This window comes from Chiloscyllium plagiosum, unplaced genomic scaffold, assembly GCF_037043375.1.
Source record: "Chiloscyllium plagiosum isolate Xiang-an unplaced genomic scaffold, Cpla_swu_hap1 HiC_scaffold_8, whole genome shotgun sequence".
NCBI classification, from domain to species: Eukaryota; Metazoa; Chordata; class Chondrichthyes; order Orectolobiformes; family Hemiscylliidae; genus Chiloscyllium; species Chiloscyllium plagiosum.
In genome coordinates this window covers 74,263,733-74,287,566 of record NW_028270146.1, presented here as the reverse complement: position 1 = coordinate 74,287,566, position 23,834 = coordinate 74,263,733, and the positions used below count along the sequence as shown (strand labels likewise).

At 40.1% G+C, this 23,834-nt stretch overlaps 1 protein-coding gene across 2 annotated transcripts; it reads left to right on the top strand.

Annotated features, from left to right (window-relative positions):
• Positions 1-9,807: 9,807 nt before the first annotated feature.
• Positions 9,808-23,834, top strand: LOC122553713 (galectin-related protein A). 2 transcript variants are annotated; one of them, XM_043697937.2, is made up of 4 exons: positions 9,808-10,083; positions 10,825-10,913; positions 20,958-21,132; positions 23,498-23,834. In XM_043697937.2, the coding sequence occupies exons 1-4, from the start codon at positions 10,057-10,059 to the stop codon at positions 23,639-23,641; spliced, it is 435 nt and encodes a 144-aa protein (XP_043553872.2). In that variant the 5' UTR covers positions 9,808-10,056; the 3' UTR covers positions 23,642-23,834. The 2 variants fall into 2 exon arrangements, with proteins under 2 accessions (XP_043553872.2, XP_043553873.1); XM_043697938.2 differs by lacking the exon at positions 9,808-10,083 and adding an exon at positions 10,496-10,630.

Sequence of the window (23,834 nt, the reverse complement as noted above, 5' to 3'; positions counted from 1 at the left end):
TAGGAAGAAGGCTGAAAAGCAGGACGTCCAGGGTGGTTATCTCCGGTTTGCTTCCAGTTCCTCGGGCTGGTGAGGCCAGAAACAGGGAGATAATGGACTTGAACGTGTGGCTGGGGAACTGGTGCAGGAAGCAAGCATTTAAATTCTTGGATCACTGGGGTATGTTTTGTGGTAAGCATAAATTATACAAGAAAGACGGTTTGCACCTTAATAGGTTAGGGACCAGCATTCTGGCAGGCAGGTTTGCTACTGCAACACAGCTATGTTCAAACTAAGTAGCGGGGGGGAGGGGACAAACTGGATGCTTAAGAAGGAAATTGAAGGGTAAGTTATAACACGGGAAGTCAAGAAAGACAACTGTATCAATGAAGCAGAAAACTCAAAAAGAGATCATGCTGTAAGGTTGAGTGAAATAGGAGTTGATGGGAAGGGTGAGGGCAGTAACAAATTAAAAATACTATATATGAATGCATGAAGCATTAGAAATAAGATGGATGAGCTTGAGGCTCCTCTTTTGGAAATTGGCAGATACGATATTGTGGGGATAAATGAGAAGTGGCTTCAAGTGGACAGGGCCTGGGAAATGAATATTCAAGGCTACACATGCTATCCTAAGGACAGACTGACGGGCAGAGGGGGTGGGGTGGCCATGTTGGTAAGGGATGATATTCAGTCCCTTGCGCGGGGGGACCTAGAATCAGGGGATGTAGAGTCAGTATGGATAGAACTGAGAAATTCTAAGGGTAAAAAGACTCTCTTGGGAGTTGTCTACAGGCCCCCAAACAGTAGTCTGGATGTCGGATGTAAGTTGAATCAGGAGCTGAAATTGGCCTGTCGCAAAGATGTTACTACAGTTGTTATGGGGGATTTCAACATGCAGGTAGACTGGGAGAATTAGGATGGTATTGGACCTCAAGAAAGAGACTTTGAGGAGTGCCTCCGAGATGGATTCTTAGAACAGCTGGTGTTGGAGCCTACCAGGGAGAAGGCAATTCTGGATCTGGTATTGTGCAATGAACCAGAATTGATCAGGGACCTCGAAGTGAAGGAGCCATTGGGAAGTACTGACCATAATACAATAAGCTTCAATCTGCAATTTGAGATGGAGAGGGTACAATCGGAAGTGACAATATTTCTGTTGAATAAAGGGAACTATGGAGCTATGAGGGAGGAGCTGGCCAAAGTACAATGGTGCAATACCTTAGCAGGGAAGACAGTGGAGGAACAATGGCAGATATTTTTGTGTATGATGCAGAAGATGCAGGATCTGTTCATTCCAAAAAGGAAGAAAGATCGTAGGAGGAGGCATGGGTGGCCGTGGCTGACGAGGGAAGTTAAGAAACATATAAAGTTAAAAGAGAAAAAGTATAACATAGCAAAGATAAGTGGGAAAACAGAGGACTGGGAAGTTTTTAAAGAACAACAGAGGATTACTAAGAAGGAAATATGCAGAGAAAAAATGAGGTACATAGGTAAACTGGCCAAAAATATAAAGGAGGATAGTAAAAGCTTTTTTAGGTATGTGAAAGGCAAAAAAATGGTTAGGACTAAAATTGGGCCCTTGAAGACAGAAACAGGGGAATATATTACGGGGAACAAAGAAATGGCAGATGAATTGAATGGTACTTCATATCTGTGTTCACTGGGGAAGACACAAGCAATCTCCCTGAGGTAACAGTGGCTGAAGGACCTGAACTTAAGGGAATTTATATTTGCCAGGAATTGGTGTTGGAGAGACTGTTAGGTCTGAAGGTTGATAAGTCTCCGGGGCCTGATGGTCTACATCCCAGGGTACTGAAGGAGATGGCTCGAGAAATCATGGATGCGATGGTGATTATTTTCCAGAGTTTGACAGATTTGAGATCAGTTCCTGCGGATTGGAAGGTGGCTAATGTTGTACCACGTTTTAAGAAAGGTGGGAGAGAAAGCAGGAAATTATAGACCAGTTAGTCTGACTTCAGTGGTGGGAAAGATGCTATTATAAAGGATGAAATTATGACACATCTGGATAGTAGTAACAGGATAGGTCAGAGTCAGCATGGATTTATGAAGGGGAAATCATACTTGACTAATCTTCTGGAATTCTTTGAGGATGTAACTCTGAAGATGGACGAGGAAGATCCAGTAGATGTAGTGTACCTGGACTTTCAGAAAGCTTTTGATAAAGTCCCACATAGGAGGTTAGTGAGCAAAATTAGGGCGCATGGTATTGGGGGCAAAGTACTAACTTGGATTGAAAATTGGTTGGCTGACAGGATACAAAGAGTAGTGATAAACGGCTCCATTTCAGAATGGCAGGCAGTGACCAGTGGGGTACCGCAGGGATCAGTGCTGGGACCGCAGCTTTTTACAATATATATTAATGATATAGAAGATGGTATTAGTAATAACATTAGCAAATTTGCTGATGATACTAAGCTGGGTGACAGGGTGAAATATGAAGAGGATGTTAGGAGATTACAGGGTGACCTGGACAGGTTAGGTGAGTGGTCAGATGCATGGCAGATGCAGTTTAATGTGGATAAATGTATGGTTATCCACTTTGGTGGCAAGAACAGAAAGGCAGAATACTACCTAAATGGAATCAATTTAGGTAAAAGAGCAGTACAAAGAGATCTGGGTGTTTTTGTACACCAGTCAATGAAGGTAAACATGTAGGTACAGCAGGTAGTGAAGAAGGCTAATAGCATGTTGGCCTTCATAACAAGAGGAATTGAGTATAGAAGCAAAGAGGTTCTTCTGTAGCTGTACAGGGCCCTGGTGAGACCACACCTGGAGAATTGTGTGCAGTTCTGGTCCCCAAATTTGAGAAATGACATTCTGGCTATTGAGGGAGTGCAGCGTAGGTTCACGAGGTCAATTCCTGGAATGGCAGGACTACCTTACGTTGAAAGACTGGAGTGACTGGGCTTGTATACCTTGAGTTTAGAAGACTGAGAGGGGATCTGATTGAGACATATAAGATTATTAAAGGATTGGACACTCTGGAGGCAGGAAACATGTTTCTACTGATGGGTGAGTGCCGAACCAGAGGACACAGCTTAAAAACACGGGGTAGACCATTTAGGATAGAGATGAGGAGAAACTTCTTCACCCAGAGAGTGGTGGCTGTGTGGAATGCTCTGCCCCAGAGGGCAGTGGAGGCCCAGTCTCTGGATTCATTTAAGAAAGAGTTGGATAGATCTCTCAAGGATAGTGGAATCAAGGGTTATGGAGATAAAGTTTGTGCGAAGATTTGTAGCTCGGGTGCTCGTTGTTGTGGTTCTGTTCGCCGAGCTGGGAATTTCTGGTGCAGACGTTTCGTCCCCTGTCTAGGTGACATCCTCAGTGCTTGGGAGCCTCCTGTGAAGCGCTTTTGTGATCTTTCCTCCTGCATTTGTAGTGATTTGAATCTGCCACTTCCGGTTGTCAGTTCCAGCTGTCCGCTGCAGAAGTCGGTATATAGGGTCCAGGTCAATGTGCTTATTGATTGAATCTGTGGATGAGTGCCAAGCCTCTAGGAATTCCCTGGCTGTTCTTCAGCCAGAGAGACATTTCTTCAGCCAGAGAGTGGTGGGCCTGTGGAATTCATTGCCGCAGAGTGCAGTGCAGGCTGGGACGCTAAATGTCTTCAAGGCAGAAATTGATAAATTCTTGATGTCACAAGAAATTAAGGGCTATGGGGAGAATGCGGTAAGTGGAGTTGAAATGCCCATCAGCCATGATTGAATGGCGGAGTGGACTCGATGGGCCGAATGGCCTTACTTCCGCTCCTATGTCTTATGGTCTTATGGTTCTCTGTTTGGCTTGGCCTATAATAGTGGTGTTGTCCCAGTCGAACTCATGTTGCTTGTCCTCTGCGTGTGTGGATACTAAAGATAGCTGGTCATGTCGTTTCGTGGCTAGTTGGTGTTCATGGATGCGGATCATTAGCTGTCTTCCTGTTTGTCCTATATAGTATTTTGTGCAGTCCTTGCATGGGATTTTGTACACTACATTGGTTTTGCTCATGCTGGGTATCGGGTCCTTTGTCCTGGTGAGTTGTTGTCTGAGTGTGGCTGTTGGTTTGTGTGCTGTTATGAGTCCTAGTGGTTGCAGTAGTCTGGTTGTCAGTTCGGAAATGCTTTTGATGTATGGTAGTGTGGCTAGTCCACAACCCAAATGACTAGCCACACTACCATACATCAAGAGCATTTCCGAACTGACAGCCAGACTACTGCGACCACTAGGACTCGTAACAGCACACAAACCAACAGCCACTCTCAGACAACAACTCACCAGGACAAAGGGCCCAATACCCAGCATGAGCAAAACCAATGTAGTGTACAAAATCCCATGCAAGGACTGCACAAAACACGACATAGGACAAACAGGAAGACAGCTAACGATCCACATCCATGAACACCAACTAGCCACGAAACGACACGACCAGCTATCCTTAGTAGCCACACACGCAGATGACAAGCAACATGAATTCGACTGGGACAACACTACTATTATAGGCCAAGCCAAACAGAGAACAGCCAGGGAATTCCTAGAGGCTTGGCACTCATCCATAGATTCAATCAATAAGCACATTGACCTGGACCCTATATACCGACCACTGCAGCGGACAGCAGGAACTGACAACTGGAAGCGGCAGATTCAAACCACTACAAATGCCGGAGGAAAGATCACAGAAGTGCTTCACAGGAGGCTCCCAAGCACTGAGGATGTCACCTAGACAGGGGATGAAACGTCTGCACCAGAAATTCCCAGCTCGGCGAACAGAACCACAACAGAACCATAACCACAGGTTATGGAGATAAGGCAGGAACAGGATATTGATTAAGGATGATCAGCCATGATCATATTGACTAGTGGCGCAGGCTCGAAGGGCAGAATGGCCTACTCCTGCACCTATTGTATATAAAGGTAGAAGACAGGGCGTGGTGGTGGAGGGTTGCTTTTCAGACTGGAGGCCTGTGACCAGTGGAGTGCCACAAGGATCGGTGCTGGGTCCTCTATTTTTTGTCATTTACATAAATGATTTGGATGTGAGCATAAGAAGTACAGTTAGTAAGTTTGCAGATGACACCAAAATTGGAGGTGTAGTGGACAGCGAAGAGGGTTACCTCAGATTACAACAGGATCTGGACCAGATGGGCCATTGGGCTAAGAAGTGACAGATGGAGTTTAATTCAGATAAATGCGAGGTGCTGCATTTTGGGAAAGCAAATCTTAGCAGGATTTATACACTTAATGGTAAGGTCCTAGGGAGTGTTGCTGAACAAAGAGACCTTGGAGTGCAGGTTCATAGCTCCTTGAAAGTGGAGTCGCAGGTAGATAGGATAGTGAAGAAGACGTTTGGTATGCTTTCCTTTCTTGGTCAGAGTATTGAGTACAGGAGTTGGGAGGTCATGTTGCGGCTGTACAGGACATTGGTTAAGCCACTGTTGGAATATTGCGTGCAATTCTGGTCTCCTTCCTATCGGAAAGATGTTGTGAAAGTTGAAAGGGTTCAGAAAAGATTTACAAGGATCTTGCCACGGTTGGAGGATTTGAGCTATAGAGAGAGGCTGAACAGGCTGGCGCTGTTTTCCCTGGAGCGTTGGAGTCTGAGGGGTGACCTTATAGAGGTTTACAAAATTATGAGAGGCATGGATAGGATAAATAGACAAGGTCTTTTCCCTGGGATCAGGAAGTCCAGAACTAGAGGGCATAGGTTTAGGGTGAGAGGGGAAAGATATAAAAGAGACCTACAGTGCAACTTTTTCACGCAGAGGGTGGTACATGTATGGAATGAGCTGCCAGAGGATGTGGTGGAGGCTGGTACAATTGCAACATTTAAGAGGCATTTGGATGGGTATATGAATAGGAAGGGTTTGGAGGGATATGGGCCGGGTGCTGGCAGGTGGGACTAGATTGGGTTGGGATATCTGGTCGGCGGTGGACAGGTTGGACTGAAGGGTCTTATTCCATGCTGTACATCTCTATGACTCTGTTAGGACTACTGACCAAGATACATACCTCTGAGTAATCGTTTAACAGATTCAGAATTCCCTAATTTATGATTTTCCTTTGGAATGTAGGGATTACACAAGCTGTCATGCAACAAACCTAGGCATTTACGAACATCCTAAAAATATTAACAAGAGCCTCCTATTTTTTCACTTGTTTCCTTCAGGAATCTCATGTGTATCCCATCTGCTTCTGGTGACCTATAAATATTTAATACTTTCAAGTTTCTTCTTGCACATGCTTCATTGACCTCTGCATTTGTAACAGTCCCCAAGACAGATTGACTGGACCTATTGTGTTGTGTGTGTAATTAATTGCCTCCACATGCCCTGACCCACACATTTAGAGTCATAGAGCCATAGAGAAGTACAGCACGGAAACAGACCCTTCTCTCCAAATTATTGTTAAAGACCTTTATTGATTCACACATTAGCTAATTCATAGATGCAATTAATCTTTTAATACTTTATTTAATCTTTTAATACTTTGTTGGCTTGTACTTGGTTTCCCAGTGTTCCAGCCAGAATTTTTTTTACAACCAGCTTTGCTACACAGGATTTTGAAGAAATGTGCATCAGCTGAAGTTAAGATCCAATGTCCACAACTAATGTGGTATAGAGACCAAGGGTTTGATGGTTCACAACTGGTCTCAGCTCATGATTATTCCATCTTTGTGGTCCCGATCTCTGTGACCAATATAGATTTTGTGCTTTCTTTCAAAACAATAGGCTGAAACCAACAAACAAATCCACAATGAGGTTTTTACAACATTATTTATGTTCAAACACTGCACTATTCCATTCTAAGAATGCTGTGTGGCAGTATGCCCAAGGCAAATTTCATAGTGAGACCTATTCTAATTACATCATTGCTTATGTTGGAGTATAGGAGTAAAACAGGGAATTATAAAATAATGAAGAGATAATTTATTTGGGGAAATGAGTGGAACAGCATTGCTTTGACTTTAAAAATGTTCAGTAACTTAAATGTTACAGTACAATTTATTAAGTACAATAATGACACAAGATGTATTTGCAAATGCAATGCAATCTGTTGTACATGTCTACTATTAAATGCAATCACCAATGCATGTTGTAGGTATTGTACACTCAGACATGTAGTTAATCAATTTTCAGTGGACTGTCAAATACACAGGTCTTTAATGCTGAAGTTATAATATAGTTGCCAATTTAAGACAGTTAATGCTGTAATACTGTTCACATGCATCCACCTAGATCATTCTGGCCAGATATTCTAATAATAATAGCAAAACTGGAAGCTTTTGCCGTCAGTACTCCTTTGAGAATTACAACATTTTTTGGAGTTTACACATATGTAATTAAATATTGATTCTGCCAAACAAAGAAACTAAACAATGATTCTATGCTTGTCCATAGCACCTGTGTTTGAAATTTCCTAAGTTGAAAATCATTCAGCAAACAGAACGCATGAGATTTTCACATTTTATGCTATAATTTTATTTTCCAGGTTCTGTCTTCAATTATACAAGAATAGTGGAACCACAACTGATGTTTCAATTTTATTATGAGCAGGGCAAAGTGTGTATGCACGCCCCAAGTCTATCTCAGATAAAACAGGGATTGAACTACATGCTGTTGTCATCATTATGAACTACATGTTCACTATTTAGGAAACTAAATTAACCTGCACATCACGGCTGAAATCACCTGAAAATGTTACCCCTTGTTCATGACGTGTACCTGGATTTTTGATAGCACTTGCCAAACATCCTGTCAGTCCTTGGAATGAATTCCTTTGTGATATAGAAAAAAATCCATGGTTTCTTAAATTAAAAAAAATACTTTGTTATATTGTGATATTTCAACCTTGAATGTGTATGTCCCCATCTGTATTCTGTAAAATCTATAAATATCTAAGAATAATAAATGCATTTTATTTGCTGGTTTTGTTGTCTGTGGAATTGCTTCACCCTGCTGGATTACTGTGATTGAACTCAGGGAAATCTGGACCTCATGCTAGATTATCATCATGAACGATGAAATACAGGCTCGAGATTATTCAGTTTGTGTGGGGAGCTTTCACTGAGGCAGAAAACTTTGCTGATGCCTACAAAATCAGGGCCATGTTTCATGAAGAAGTCTGTGTAGTTCAACAAGAGCAGAGTTCTGTTTCCTTAGTTACTGATTATGATTTTAAAGGATCCAAGGTGGTACAATGGGTAACCTAAGTATTTTTAAAAAGTGGCTTTGCACTGCACCACAGTTGTACTGCAATGTGACCGTAAATTGTACCAAAATCAGCTCCTGTCAGGGGTACCACATTGACGGAGCATTAATCATCCAGCACATATGAAACAATTTTGTGCGTAGTGTCGACAGTGATGTCCTGGTAATTTTCTGGACTGGGTTCAAATCCTATCATAGCTGTTGGAATTTAAATTTAATTCATAAATCTGGGATATGAAGCTAGTGTCAGTAATTGTGAGCATAAAAAAATCTGGTTCACTCATACCTGTTTAAAGAAGGAAATCTGCCACCCTTACTCAGTCTGATCTACATGTAACCCCAGACTCACAGTGACGTCCTCTGAAATGGATTGGTTAGCCACTCAGTTCACGGGCAATTAGGATATGGGCAACAAATGTTGGCCTTGTCAGCAATACCCCCAGATGGCTGCATAAACAAAATTGAAAAATATGTTGCTGGAAAAGCGCAGCAGGTCAGGCAGCATCCAAGGAGCAGGAGAATCGATGTTTCGGGCATAAGCCCTTCTTCAGGAATGGAGGAAGAGAGCTTCTTCAAGGAAGGCATCCTTGCAAGAGGATTCGCAGTAGGTTAAAATCAACTAGGAGAAGTGAGGACTGCAGATGCTGGAGATCAGAGCTGAAAAATGTGTTGCTGGAAAAACGCAGCAGGTCAGGCAGCATCCAAGGAGCAGGAGAATCGACATTTCGGGCATAAGTTCCTGAAGAAGGGCTTATGCCCGAAATGTCGATTCTCCTGCTCCTTGGATGCTGCCTGACCTGCTGCGCTTTTCCAGCAACACATTTTTCAGCTCTGATCTCCAGCATCTGCAGTCCTCACTTTCTCCTGCATAAACAAAATCCCAATTAATATTTAAATCAATCAAATAATGGCCACGAAATAAAATCTTCATAAGCTTGCCTAGCGTCCCCTTAAAGCATCTGCATTATTGGTTTCCTGTGTGTAGTACATTACTGCCAATATACAGGTGTATTATAAATCATGTTTAAGCTTACAAGACGCTTGATGAAAAGATTTGCATATTTTTGAACTTTAGCTGTGTTATTTCACTGCTCAGACGATCCCAATTCACTACTTTGAGAAACAATAGTTATCTCAAGTAATATTAACTCCTCAATCAACATTATCATAAATAGATTATCTAGTAATTATCACATTGCGCGGAGTTTGTTGAGCGCAAATTACCTCCCGCGTTTTTTACAGTACGATATGTTGACTAGACTTAAAAATCGCTCTGTGATTATGCCAACGGTACAATATAAATGCAATGCTTGTATTTAATTTTTTTCTCTTGGAAGTTTGCAACTGATGTGCTACAGCAGGATTATTTTGATCTGGTCCTGGAGCAGCTCTGGGAAATCGAAGAATGGAACACAGGCCGCGCGGTGTTACTATGGTAACCATGCGCGTGAGGGCGGGACCGCTGACTAAGACCGCCCTGCGTGGTGACAATTGTGACCGAACCGAGGGCGAAAGGGCGGTGTTACTGTGGTGACGGTGCGGCGAGGGGGCGGGGCAGGCGCACGGCGACGGGGCAGGTGTCTCAAGAAGGGGCAAAGTCAAGTGGGCGGGTCCGTCCGTCCGCGTTACCGTGGTAACAGGTCGGTGGGGGCTTGGGCTGGGTAGAGAAGTAGGCCCCGCCCCGCTGGGTTACCATGGCAGCGGTGGCCTGTCCTGAGTGAGCGAGGATGGAGAAGTCAGGCGCGGCTCGGAGCGGAGCGGCTTTCAAATGGAGATAACCCTGTAAAACCCAGTCACCTCCACTACAGCTAGTGCAACTCATCCTGAACCTCAAACCCTTATCTATTAACCAAAAAAAATTACACAAAACATGGCGGATAACGACAACTCATCATCTGTAAGTCTGAACAGCTTTTTTTTGAAAAAGTACACATTTAGACCAGAAAATGTGATCATTTTGACACGATTGTATATTTCCCTCTAGATCATCGTGCTGTTTTACATTGTTGCCTTTTACTGTTGTTAAAGTCAACATGGAAAAACCATTTAGGTTAACTTGCTACACGTGCATTCGGATCAGCGATCGCAGCTTGTGCTGCTGAATCTAAATTTCCACTTGTACAAATGTTCTATTTGTTTTAGAAGAAACATCATCAAGGACGCGATGTAAAACAAACACGTGTTTGTGCCAGTTTGGAAACTGCTTTCGATTGTGCTGAGTATAAACTGTATAGATAAACCTAGACTCGGTCATTTGAAAAAGTTGTGTCAAGTCAGCACAGTCGGTGTTCAGTTTGAGATCTGAACCAGCATCTCAAAGTGGAATGTGCAGAAAAGTTGAATTCTGTTCAGCTTTCTGTAATATTCAATTTAAAATGTTTAGAATGTACTTTTACAAGTGTCATGAATGAAGTGTATTTTGAGGGATGAAAAGGCATATATGGGTACAATTTTGCATATGTTGTGGGTTCATTCATAACTATAGAGTTGTCCCTTCAAATGACTATTTTATTTAGCTTTCATTCGCTTTTTCCATTTTATAGATCTTAAATAACTTCTAAAGTGGTTAAAATGTATTTTAATATCACTGAAGCTTAATCTAGTTTCTTTCATTTACACCATTGTTTTAATTTTACAGACAAAGCCCTTTGTGGGGGAGATCAAAAGTGGGTTGAAACCATCCATGAAGATGAGTATCACAGGAATGGTTCATTCACATCCCAACAGGTAGAGTGAGCTGGGACACCTCCTTTCACACGCGACTCTGGACTCGGGGTAATTTTCTTGTTTAGTGGTGCCCTGCAACTCAGCATTGCAACACAAACAGTATTGTATGCACCTCACACATTGGTTGTTTATCATTACAGTCCCAGAAGCAGTGCTCTCTTATCACACAGTTCCATACAAAGGAGTGGATACGTAGTTGGTTTATGCAACAAATGTTTAACCAGTTAAATATTAAACTTTTTTGATGGAACAGAATAGTAAAGGCACTGAAAACAACAGTGTTGTAAATAATGAATGAAGTCTGTCATAGTTAGAGAGTAGGAATGCAAATGATGTGAACATTAATACATTACACACTACACACACAGCCTTTGCTCACTGTTTTGTGAATAATTTTAGTTGCTCCTTAATGGGTTTTATCTTTGGCTGCAAAAGTTAAATTTGAGACCCAGCCACATTTGGTTGCAATTCCCCACCAGTCCCAGTGGAACTAAGCAGGAATGTTTTCAGGGCAACAAACTTTGAGGCATGTCAGAGGTCATCATTTAAGGAGCAAAAATGAGCATTTTACTTCTAACAGTTTATCATTTGATGCACACGTTGGGCTGGGTTTTGTCATGTATTGGAAAATTGGCTGGGAGGTAGAAGGGCTGATAAAATGGTAGCAGAATGCATTTGGAGGGAATCAGTACCTTCTCATATTGAGAATGATAGTGATGCAGTGAAATGCTGAATTGCCAGTTATAGGCTACCTCTGCCCTCTTCTCCATCCACATACATTTTCCCAGCTTGTTAACCAGCACTGCTGTCTCATAGGAAGTTAGTAGTGTAAAAATCTGGCAGCCTCTCAGCAGTCAAGCCTCTTTTGTAGACACGCAGCCAAGAGAAGGCTCTCCTCACTGGTGCTCCCTTCATCCCTTCACGGATACTCGATAGAAAATGCACACACCTACCAACCTCTTCTCGAATTACAAAGGCCTGCTTGTTGGGCTCTAGCACTGTAATAAGAAATGAGAGTGTGGTTTTGGAAAAGCACAGTAGATCAGGCAGCATCTGGGGAGCAGGATAATTGATGTTTTGGGCATAAGTGCTTCATGAGGAATGCCTGATGAAGGGCTTATGGCTGAAACCTTGATTCAACTCTGATCTCCAGCATTTGCAGTCCTCACTTCCTCCAGCCTACTCGGACTTTGAAGACATCTCATCACAGAGGGGTTCCTCCTCTTGCTCCAGCCTAAGCAGTGGCCACCATTTAAGTGGAGATGCTGCTGAGGTTGCAGTGCCACGCTCAATATCAGTAAAATGTTACACGGCCCCATTACCCATTCACAAGGGCTACTTATCTTCTGAGAAAATATCACCTGTTATTATTGTTGCTATTGTATTAAGGAATATAGATGAATTTTCTAGTATCATTCCAGAGAACAGCAGCAGGTGACAAGATAGATGCACTTATTTAAACTTACGTCCTCTGTCCCAACAGGACAATGGATGGCAAGTCTCCACCTCCAACCTGAGTCCATAGAAATCTCTCTGATGTTCTGCTCTTTAAAGTTCTTTTTAAATGTACTTTGTCAGGTCTTCTTTGGCTGGCCCAGTCTTGTTGTCACATCTGGTGATGTCCACTGAACTACTATTCCAGCAAGCCATAATGTTCAGGAGAATAAATATGTGTCCTGCTCGTTTCAATCACTTCTCTAACATATTGTTAACATATTGTTTTTCCGTGTAATGGAAAACTTCAGTAAGCAATACTAGTGTTAGGTATCCAAGTCATGTGACACCTTTTACTGTTCACTTCTGTGTCTCACTGGCATAGGTTATTGTTCATATGACAGCAGACATATAGAGTCACAGCCTCATGGACATGTTGATGGTTGGGATTCCCACACTGATCAGATGCTGCATTGATGACTCGTACAAATAGAGTCATAGAGATGTACAGCATGGAAACAGACCCTTCGGTCCAACCCGTCCATGCTGACCAGATATCCCAACCCACTCTAGTCCCACCTGCCAGCACCCGGCCATATCCCTCCAACTCTTGGAGATGTTGCTTCCTAGGTTAGAGACTGCTGCATGTTATGCAGGCATCGGCAAACATCTCCATTTTGACCTTAAGATGGAGAGAAGGTCATTGATGAAGCGGCTTAATATGGTTGGGCTAAGGCAGTAAGACATTATCGATGATTCAGGAGCAACAGGAAGATGAATGGAACACTTACGGATATCCTAAACCATCTCACCCCTAACTTCACATTTGAATTGGATGACCATACCACATCTTAGCAGTTGAACATTGACCTGCTTCTTCTATCAGTCAATTCCTGTATAATCATCTAGACGTCAACCTTGGAGAAGTTGGCGAATCAGAGGTATACAGAACCATCAAGAGCCTGAAGAGTAGCAAAACACTGGTATCAATAAGTTTCAGAACCAAGGCAAGAACACTGCATTAATGCAATGCACAGACATGTTCAGTAAATCTGGACTTTGGAGGATGTCCTGGATGACTGGAGATAAACAGAAATTGTCAACATGTCCACTAAAGGGAACCTCAACAATTGAAATCACTGGAGGGACATAGCATTGCTGTCAGTACCTGGCAAGGTCTTCAGCACAGTGCTCCTCGATAAATTAAAGCAGAAGTAGACAGTAGCCGATGTGAGTAATAGGCAGATCATGTTCTGAGCAGCCCTTTACACTCAGGAACAGTTTGGAACAGAGCCTAAACTATCAGAATCCACTTGTTATCAACTCTTATTTCAAGAAGGCTTTCATTAGTGTTCATTGCCAGTCCGTGGTATATCACAATACAGTACAACATCCTGGAATTGTATACACACTGCAACAATTACAAAAAAAAAGAAACTTGCAAGGGGTAACAATCAATGTTTCTTTTTAGAAAAATGTTGGTGTTAGACTATAAGACTGTAAGACATAGGAGCAGAAGTTAGGCCATTGAGCCCATCAAGTCTGCCCTGCCATTCAATATGGCTGATAAGTTTCTCAACCCCATTCTCCTGCTTTCTCCATGTAACCCTTGATACTCAAGAACCTGTCCATCTCAGTCTTAAATATACTCAATGACCTGGCCTCCACAGCCTTCTGTGGCAATGAATTCCACAGATTCACCACCCTCTGGTTGAAGACATTTCTCCTTCTCTCTATTCCTTTACTCTCAGGCTATGCCTTCAGGACCTAGTCTCTCATACCAATAAAATCATCTTTTGAACATCTACTCTGTCCAGACTATTCAGTATCTATATGCTCAGGAGCTTTATGGGCCTCTTAAAAATGTAGTGGCAATATTATAAGTACAAAAAGAAGTGCTGGACATGTTAAATTATTTTGAATCATTTTGCATCAATATCTACAGTAGAGGAAGAAAATTCTATGTCAGGAAATTTGGAAGAATAAAAAGAAAAGGAACTCAATATAATTGATGCAAGCAAAATAACAGAAATAAAGAAAAGGAGTGTCCCATCCCAAGAACAGATGGGTTTTTTAGGAAGTACATAAGAACCTTGTTGATACATTGTCATCTTCTGATGTTTATTTGATTCAGGAACTGTTTCTTGAATTTGGGAAATTTAACATCATTCTGCTATTTGAGGAAGGTAATGGGGAAACCAGGTAATTAATCCCAGTTAAATGTTGTCAGGATATAATTAAGGATAGAATGACTGAGTAGCTAGGACATTTTAAACTAATCAGAAAACCTGCATGCACTTGTCAGGAACAGATCATGTTTGATGAAGTTCATTAAACTTCTTTCATAACTGTGACTAAATTAGAGTACAGGGGAATGCTTGTGCATGTTATGTCAGCTAAATGTACTTATATAAGTTGTGTGATAAAGTCACTCAGAAGAGATCTGATTAAAACTTGAAGCTAATAAATTATTAGCTGGGAACAGAGCAGGGATGATTTGAAGAATGTGACTAATGGGGTTCACAAAGATGAGGCCTCAATTGTTCACCATATTGATTTATCTCTTACATGATGAAGATAGAGCCACATATTAAACAATGTGATGGAAGCATAACATTATTGAGATGTTGAAAGATTTAATAAATGGGTAAAACTGTGGCAAAGGGATTCCATAATGGGTAAGTGTGTGCTGATCTCCTTTGTATCTAAAAAGGATAGATATCTTCTAAATGGTGAAAATCTCAAAATATATGAAGTCCAGAGAGACTTTTATGCTTCCCATGAACAAAGATTTATAAAATTCCCTGAACAGCTACAAATAAAAAACAAAAAGAGTAAAAGAATGTTGGCCTGTATATCTCAAGGGTTTGAATACAAGGGATAGAAGTCCTGACTCAGCCACATAAAAAAAACTCTAGTTAGAGCACACTAGAGTAAGGACATGTGGCCTTGGAGAGAGTATAGCATAGGTTTACCAAACAACACCTGAGCTCCAAATTTACACAAACAGTATACTGCTTGTAATTTACAGCTAAGAAGCAATTTTAAATCAAGACATTAAGGAACTGATAGGCTGGCTCTGACTCTGGGACTAGCAGTCATATTCTACAAATCGGAGTCAACCTTTACTGGAATGATTTTAGGAAAACATATACACAGAAAAGTAAAAGTTTTGAATTTGTCTTTAAAACAGCATTTTATTCTCAATCAGTCTTTAATTTTAACAAAAGTCGTAGAGGATGGAAACAGACCCTTTGGTCCAACTCGTCCATTCTGACCAAGTTTCCCAAATTAAACTAGCCCCACTTGCCCGAATTGGGCCATATCCCTCTAAACATTTCCTATTCATGTACCTGACCAAAAGTCTTTTAAATGTTGTGACCATACCTACATCTACCACTTCCTCTGGGAGTTCATTTCACATACGAAACACCCCCTGTGTGAAAAAATTGCCCCTCAGGTGCCTTTTAAAATCTTTTTCTCACTTAAAGAATATTCCTCCTAATTTTGAACCTGCCCACCTTAGTGGAAAGACCGTTGCTATTCACCTCATGATTTCATAAACCTCTAATGTCACTCTGCAACCTCTTACGCTCCAGTGAAAAAAACATCCCAGCCTATCTAGCCTCCTTATAACTTAAGTGTTCCAATCCCATTAACATCCTTGTAGATCTTTTCTGCACCCTCTCCAATCTAATAATATCCTTCCAATAGCAGGGCAGACCAAAACTGCACATAGTACTCCAAAAATAGCCTCACCAACATCCTGTACAACCTCAACATGATGACCCAACTCCAATGGTCTGAGCAATGATGGGGCAATGGTGAGTATGTGGAGTTAGGTCACATTGTGGTCTCATTGAATGACAAAACAGCTTGAAGACAACTCAGCTACTTCAGTTCATATGATCCCCAAACTGGACCATGGGTGAGGAAAGCCTCCTCAGCAAGATCTCATTGGATGAGATAGAAAGGGAAGGTGGTTGATAGTTTTAGATGCACCTTATGACATTAACTCTAGAGGAGCATGACTGATGGGAAAAGCAGTTGTTGATAGAAATGAGAAAGTCGGGTGGTCACTGAAGGAAAGACCTGGTTATGCATGACGTTGAAAATATAGCATTCGCAAACAGAGTGAGAGAGTAAACCAGTCCAGTAGAAAAGGAGAAACTAAGGTAGTAAAAAAAGTATGGAGTTTACAGAGAAGTAATAAATTGTAAAAAAATAAGCTATAATAAATTGAAAAAATCTTAAGAGGAGGCAGTATTTACATGTGAGATTGGAGTTCTTGGCACAGGAAGAATTAGCATTCCTGATTCTTTAGTAAACATGTCACAGTTTACTTTCTCATGGCTCTGGGGAAAAGGATAGTTCAGCACAAGAAAGCAAACATTCCCAAGACTTAATCATGAACTATTTATATACTGGTGGTTCATCTTTAATCAAAAACATATGAATCCTTTATTTCTTATCTACAACAATGGTCAGCAGCCCAAATTCTCACAGGTTATGTACGTGTACCAACATTTTAAGAGAAAAAGGTTGCATTCATCTTTTGAGCCCACATACACATAACAAGTACAGGCACTTTCTCTTATCTGTCTTATATATTGTAGTGGCTAAGGTTAAAATTGTTTACATTAAATAAAAATGAAGGCAGTGGAGTACAGTTGGAGATAAACAAAGACCTCAAGTCTCTACATTTATAGTTGGATTTGTTGGTCAACAGGAAGGAGTAATACCTTTTATAGTGCTATTTAGTTGTTCAAGCATTTCTAAACAACAACATGAGACCTTAGCAGTAAAGAAACCTGGTACTTTGGGGGAAAATAAAGGGATGAAATGTTAACTTAATGTAGTTTATCACATTACTCAACTTTCATTTTCAAAGTATTTCTTTTAAAAGTTACTGATCAGACAACACATCAATACCCCATGCCCCTTTTACTGTGACATAATTCCATAGTTATGGTTTTGGTAGCTTGTTAAATTAGGTATTGTTTAGATGATATAAATAGTTAACAAAACTGAAATAGATTCTATTCCCAGCTGACACCCAATACATGATTTTCCATCTGGCAGTGGCTTAATAATGCTCAGTAGTGGGAGCCCTGGGTTATTTTTCTTATTACTGAGGCTTATTTTAGCAGCATTAACACCCCCTTGCCTGAGTTCAACTAACTCAGTCTAGTTAAGGATGTTTTATTTTCTTTCGGGTCACTGAATTAAACATTACTTGAAACAGTACAGGTATGGTTTCTATCAACTTCAGTATGAACATTAAATACTTTTTAGAAATTTTGTTCTGGTTTTGCAAGGCAGTTGATGTCAATTGGAAGCCAATGTATTCTCCCCTAGATCAAGATAATTAGACCAGAAGTAGAAATTAAATATGACACTGTTTAGATGAAAGTGTAATGTCTCAATGTTTCAGTCTCAACCCTCAATTACATTCAAATCTAAACATTCTTCCTCAGATTTAATCTATTCAGTAATCAATTCTTTCACATCCCAAACAGAGACAAACACAGTATTTTTTTAATGTTCCAAATATAATTTTTTTAAACTAACCTCCTCTTTATACAATGAACTTTATCTGCATAAGGACAGATTTGCCAACTGTTTCTGTGTTTATTTCTGTCTCGTGTCACCTCTCAGTACAGGATGGACAGAACAAGGGACCCTGGCATGTTCCATCAATAAGGGCATGTTGTTTAAAGTATTAAACACAATTTAAAGTGCTCTCATTTCACATAAAAGTCTGGAAATCTTGCCATTTTGAGGATCTTATTATTGAGGATCACATGCAAGCTGTCACATCATATCCCAGGATACCAACAAGCAATGACAGTAAACAATTGGCTCAAGTGATTGTTTTAACCAATCTACATTGCCACAAAATCAAACATCTTAATGATCTTTAAAAAGAGCAGAGGAAGTCTGTCAGGCATCCCTTGTTTAATTTAAGGAATTGAGTGTTACATTTTTATAAAAATACCTTAATGCAGAAAGTCGTTAAGTAATCACTTATTATTAACAGGTTATAAATCTGCAGCTGAGAGGCCAAATATGGCAAATGTTGCAAGTACTGTACTTGAAAAATTCAACAGAATGGAAAGCAAACATTAGCATGAGGCCAGCTCACATCTGTTGCTCTGCTGGAGGATTTTTCAGTACTGCAATATTTTCCTAAACATCCACTTTATGAATCCATTCTTCAGGTATGGATGTTGTTGCCAGACCAGCGCTGAAAGCCTATTCCTATTTGCCCTTGAGCGGGTATTGATGAACTGCCTTCCTGAACTCCATATGGTGCAGGTGCAGCTATTGCAATATTTGAGTGTTCCAGATTTTGACTTAGTAACAGTGAAAAAAATAGTTTCAAGTCAGGGTGTTATGTGACATGGAGGGGAACTTCTAGATGATCTTGTCTGCTGTCCTTGTATCTCCAGGTGGTCGAGGTTCTATACGCTGCTGTTTAAGTATCCTTGGCAGTTTTGCTGCTACATACCACACTACTGTCATTGTGTGTGGGTGGTAGAGGGAGTGAATGTTTAAGATTGTGGATAGAGCACAAATCATGTGCTCTGCTTTGCTCTGGATGTTGTTGGCCCTGTTGAATTAGAGCTGCCCTCATCCAGGCAAGTGGAGAGTATTCCATCATATTCCTAACTACATGTGGAGCACCATTAGTCAAATGGTGTCATCTGCAATTCCCTTATGCAAAACCTCCAAACTTTCTTTTATGTTCAGCTCCTGCTTCCACATGATTTATTTATAACTAAGGATCCTATGGCGTTGCAATTCCCTCCATGCAGTTGCAATTTTGCAACAGAATTCAGGCCATAAAGCCTTTCTGAATGAGCTTAGATGAAACATTTAGTGGTAGCAGGTGATGTGCCTTCAACATAATGAGGAATTTATGGTTGAGGTGTCCAGAAATAAGAACTTCATTGACTCGGTCTCAAAATGCTGCAACTTCTGGGGAAAAAAAAGTAGCAAGGAGATAGATAAGTTGCTCCTCATCTGAAAATTATATTCTGATACTTTCACTTATTGATTCTATCTTGTGGCAGTGGGGTGCTAATTATTCCGGCATGTAAAAATCCTTTTCCAATGAGAGCACTGAACTTTGTTATAATGGAAACTCCTTCTAACTCCCTTATGCACCACCCACAAAGTTTTCTTTCTATTCATCTCCTGCTTCTACATAAATTTTTAAAAATTAGGAAACCTATGACCTATTAATTTCCTATTTTTTCAGCTGAAACTACATCCTTTGGAACTGACCTGAACAACCCAGTTTGAATAATGTTCAGTTTAACCATTCAAAGAAAGAATTATAAAATTTAGGCATTTACTTTCTACCTCTACAGCAATAGTATCTTCGGATAACTTAGACCTCTGCCTAATATGAGGTGAATATAAAAGATGCCACAGTATTACTGGTAGAAGAGCAAGGCCCATCTCCCATTTTCTAGACCATATTTATTAGCTAATGTTACCAAAGAAGATTATTTAGTCATCTCTCCAATTTTTGCTTGTGTGATCGTGCAATATGCATATTGGCTAGTTGCAATTTAAAAGTCATTCTATTGGTTACAAAGCACATTAATGAACATGTGAAGACAAGTGTTTCTTTTTAGTACACATGAATTAAGTTTTAGTATTCAACATAAATTTCTAGAAGTGTTGCTTCTTTTTCCATGAGAAACATTTTCCCAAAAAGTGTGTGTCAAGCTTGTTTCAGATGCTCAAACCACTATTAAAATTCCACCTCCCTTTCTTTGTTGTCTTATGTTCATTATTTTCAAGTGGGGGTGATGAAGGTGCCTATAATGGTATTTTGGTAATTTTTACTAATGAATGTGGTTAAAATCATACATCTTCCCAGGTGATCTGGTAACACAGACCTAAAGGTGATTGGAAAACAATTCATAAGGTGACAGAGAAATTCATGCAGTGAGATGAGATGTTTGCAATGTGCTGCCTCAATGGCTGGATACAATAAAAATCTTTTGAAAGGAAATTGATAAATGAAGAAAATAAGTTTAGACCTGAGTTCAGCATGATGGAGTGAATGACTTCCTTCCCTGCTGCATCATTCTATGGTTACTTTCAAATAGGAATTTTCTTCCATTTTGATTCTGGAGTCACACCATTAGAATGCTGAATACCTAGCTGATGATTTTCTGGTATCATGGAAACAGGTCATTTTCAGTTTTACACCTTACAGCCGTAACTTAAATACTAAAGAATATATATGAGCTATAACTGACACGATGGGAAAGAAACCTTTTGTCAGGATTTTCACCATCTCCAAGAGCAGTTAAAAGGATACCTGGCATGTGCGATCTAGATCATTATGGTTGAAGTATATCACAGTTAAACACCTGCTGACATCTCTATCAAGAATTGCATATGTATTGTTGCTTAGGTGAGGTACCTAAGAATTGTTTGCAATTTTGGCTTAATAATCTAACGTAACTTGCTGCTTCAATCAGGAGTACAAGGAGAAAGTGAGTCATAAAACAAGATAAACTTTACAAATGTGATGTTTTTATCCCTGATCACATGGACTCAATGTTTGCACTTGTGATTATCTAACAGCTTTGAACTAAGTCTCATCGGCAACCCTTCAGAACCAGATACAGACGTGGGCCTTGAAGTGACTGTTAACTTCAGGGATCGCTCAGTTGTACGGAATGCCAAAGTTTCAGGCAAATGGGGGAAAGAAGAGAAAAACATACCGTACTTCCCTTTCACGCCAATGCAGCACTTCAAGGTAAGTTAGGATGTCAAATGATGTAAAGATTGTGCCATCTTTGTGTAGTTTCTGAAGGAAATGTCAAAAAAAGCCGTTTGTGTAAAAGTGAATAGCTATAAAATCAACCTAGTGAGCTTAATATAATTTTTTTATAGTAATTTAAATTATATCTAGGCCAAATATAACAACACGTAAACTCTTATAGTTCATTTCTACCAAAAAAGCAGTGAATAATTTTTTTTAAAAAAGACACAATTACAATGATCCCTGAGTTTTGGGATGTTTAACAAGTGCATGCCACATTCAGACCTAATCCTTTGATTGTGTAGTTTTAATGGATCAGAATAGCAGTAAGAGCACAACTGGCATCTCTGTCCATTGGTCCATAAAGAGGATAAAAACAAATAGCCACACTGGATTGTTTATTCGATCTTTGCAGGCTGTTCATTAGTGCTATAGATTAGACACTTATCATTTAAACTCTGCCACCTGGATTCCAAACTGATGGAGTTGAATGTTTGTTTGTGGAAAGTGCAGGAGTGTGGGATTAATTGGAGAATTCTTTCTAACAGCCAGGACAGGCCCAATGGACTGAGTGGCCCCTTTCTGTATTGTAGAACTGTATAAAGTAAATGTGAAAGTAAAGGATGGGTGAGGCTGACACGAATCAATCACAATAGTGTACTATTTGCACTTAAGTATATACATCATTGTAACTATAGAAGCTTGAGATACTTGGATTATAGGTGAATATAAACAGCAGGATGATATAGCAGAAATGAGAGATCAAATATGACTGCTTGATCTTCACTTTAGTTAAATGAGCTCATGCTAATATTGTGGTTGGCGTGAGATCATCCAACCATATGGTCAAAACTCTACGTCTGTCCCTTGCAACACGATGGCTGTACATACACCAGAAGAACTGCTGCAGTTTAAAATGGTGCTACCTCAAAATCAAATAAGGTTGAGGGTCAACTGCTGACCTTGACACAATGCCCATAGCCTCTAAACGAAAAGGTTCATAGAACATGGAACTGCGCAGCACAGGAACAGGTCTCTCAGCCCACGATATGCTGAACATGATGCTAAATTAAACCAATCCCTTCTACATGCCCTTGGTCCATATCTCTCCATTCTTTCAATTCCAAATAATTTTACAGATTCTTCAATTCTTTAGCCATGCCTCAAAAATCTGCATCCATATATAAGTAAGTTCATTATCTTGAATTCAGTTCAATTTCTGCTCATATGTGGTACCTTTGCAATGACAAATCATTCTCGGAGTCTGCCAATAGCATCAGAATGAATGCCACAGTCCACCTCGTTACCCTCCATCTGCATTTCATAGTGAAACCATTTCCAGTAAGAGAGATGCATACAGTTGAATGATTGATTGTTCTGTGTATGATTGTAAATAACTGGCAATGCAATTAAACTGTAAATCCAGCTTTGGTTTCCTATGCTTTGATAAACAAGAGTGAATGTTTCACTTTGTGATGATGCCAAATATCAATAATCCTATATAGTACACATTATTGATAGCAGACTATGTTAGTGCTTTGATTTTGTTCCTTGAACCAAGACACCTTTTCATGAGCACTCGGGCTTTAAACCAAAATCTATTGAAGTACATTTTGGAAAGAGTGGCGACATGAATGAAGTCATATAATTTTAAATGGAGTGCAGGAACAAAGTGACCTGGTGGCGGGTTCATTTACGCAAACAGTTGAAGTTGCAGGACAAATTCAGAAAGCTGTTTTTAAAATAAGCAGAATTTATTAGTCTAGGTGAGTTCAAAAGTGAGAAATTTATACTAAACTTTATACATTTGTTAAACCTAGCTGGAGTTTCATGGCCTATTCTGGGCTTCACTCTTCAAGTGGGATGTCAAGGCCTTAGGATATAGATGAGATTTACTAGGATACAGTGATCAAGACATTCAGATATCTGGAGAGAAGACTGAAGCTGACATTATTCTTAGAATACATAAGGTTAAGATTTAACAGAGGTGTTCAAGACCATGAAGTGCTTTGAGCGAGGAGAAAATGTTTTCACTGACTGGAAACTGTACTCTAGATTTAAGTTCTTCATCAGAAGTACCTTTTGATAAAAAGGGACTTTTTTATTTCCTAAAGCACATTAAATTATGGTGATCTGGAATATACTAACTGAAGTAATAAAAGCAGATTCACAAGTAACTCTTTAAAATGATTGTGATATTTGGGAAAAATAATTGTAAAACTAAAGGGGAAGAGGAAGCGAGTGGAGCTGATTGGAAAACTATCACGAGCACAGGTTTGATGTTTGAAATGACCACCTTCTGTTTCACATGTTCCATAATTTGCACAATTTTGTGACATTTCAATTTATTTAACTTTAGATGGAAATCCTATGTGAACACCAGCAATTCCGGGTTCAAGTGGATGGACAAAGGCTGTTTGATTTTACGCATCGCATCCAACAGCTACAAAAACTAACTGCTTTAAAAATTACAGGCGATGTTCGACTGACAAAAGTAGTTTAATCTTAGTAATAAAAGTTCTCAAGAGAAGACAACCAAAAATGTGTGGTTCCCCCAGCTTCTATATTTCAAGTTAAAGTCTGCAGACTGATCCTGCACCAACTGGCTTTCTAAGCAGCAGAATAATTTCTTTTTGCAAACGTGGGAAAAGTGTACTTTCCAAAAAACAATAAAAATCAACAACATTTGTTCAGGA

Excerpts from the sequence above, each read along its gene's own strand:
- LOC122553713 (XM_043697937.2), top strand. The coding sequence starts at position 10,057 with ATGGCGGATAACGACAACTCATCATCT. Across the intron at positions 10,914-20,957 it reads GTTCATTCACATCCCAACAG|CTTTGAACTAAGTCTCATCG; the intron begins GTAGAGTGAGCT and ends ATTATCTAACAG. Across the intron at positions 21,133-23,497 it reads CGCCAATGCAGCACTTCAAG|ATGGAAATCCTATGTGAACA; the intron begins GTAAGTTAGGAT and ends ATTTAACTTTAG.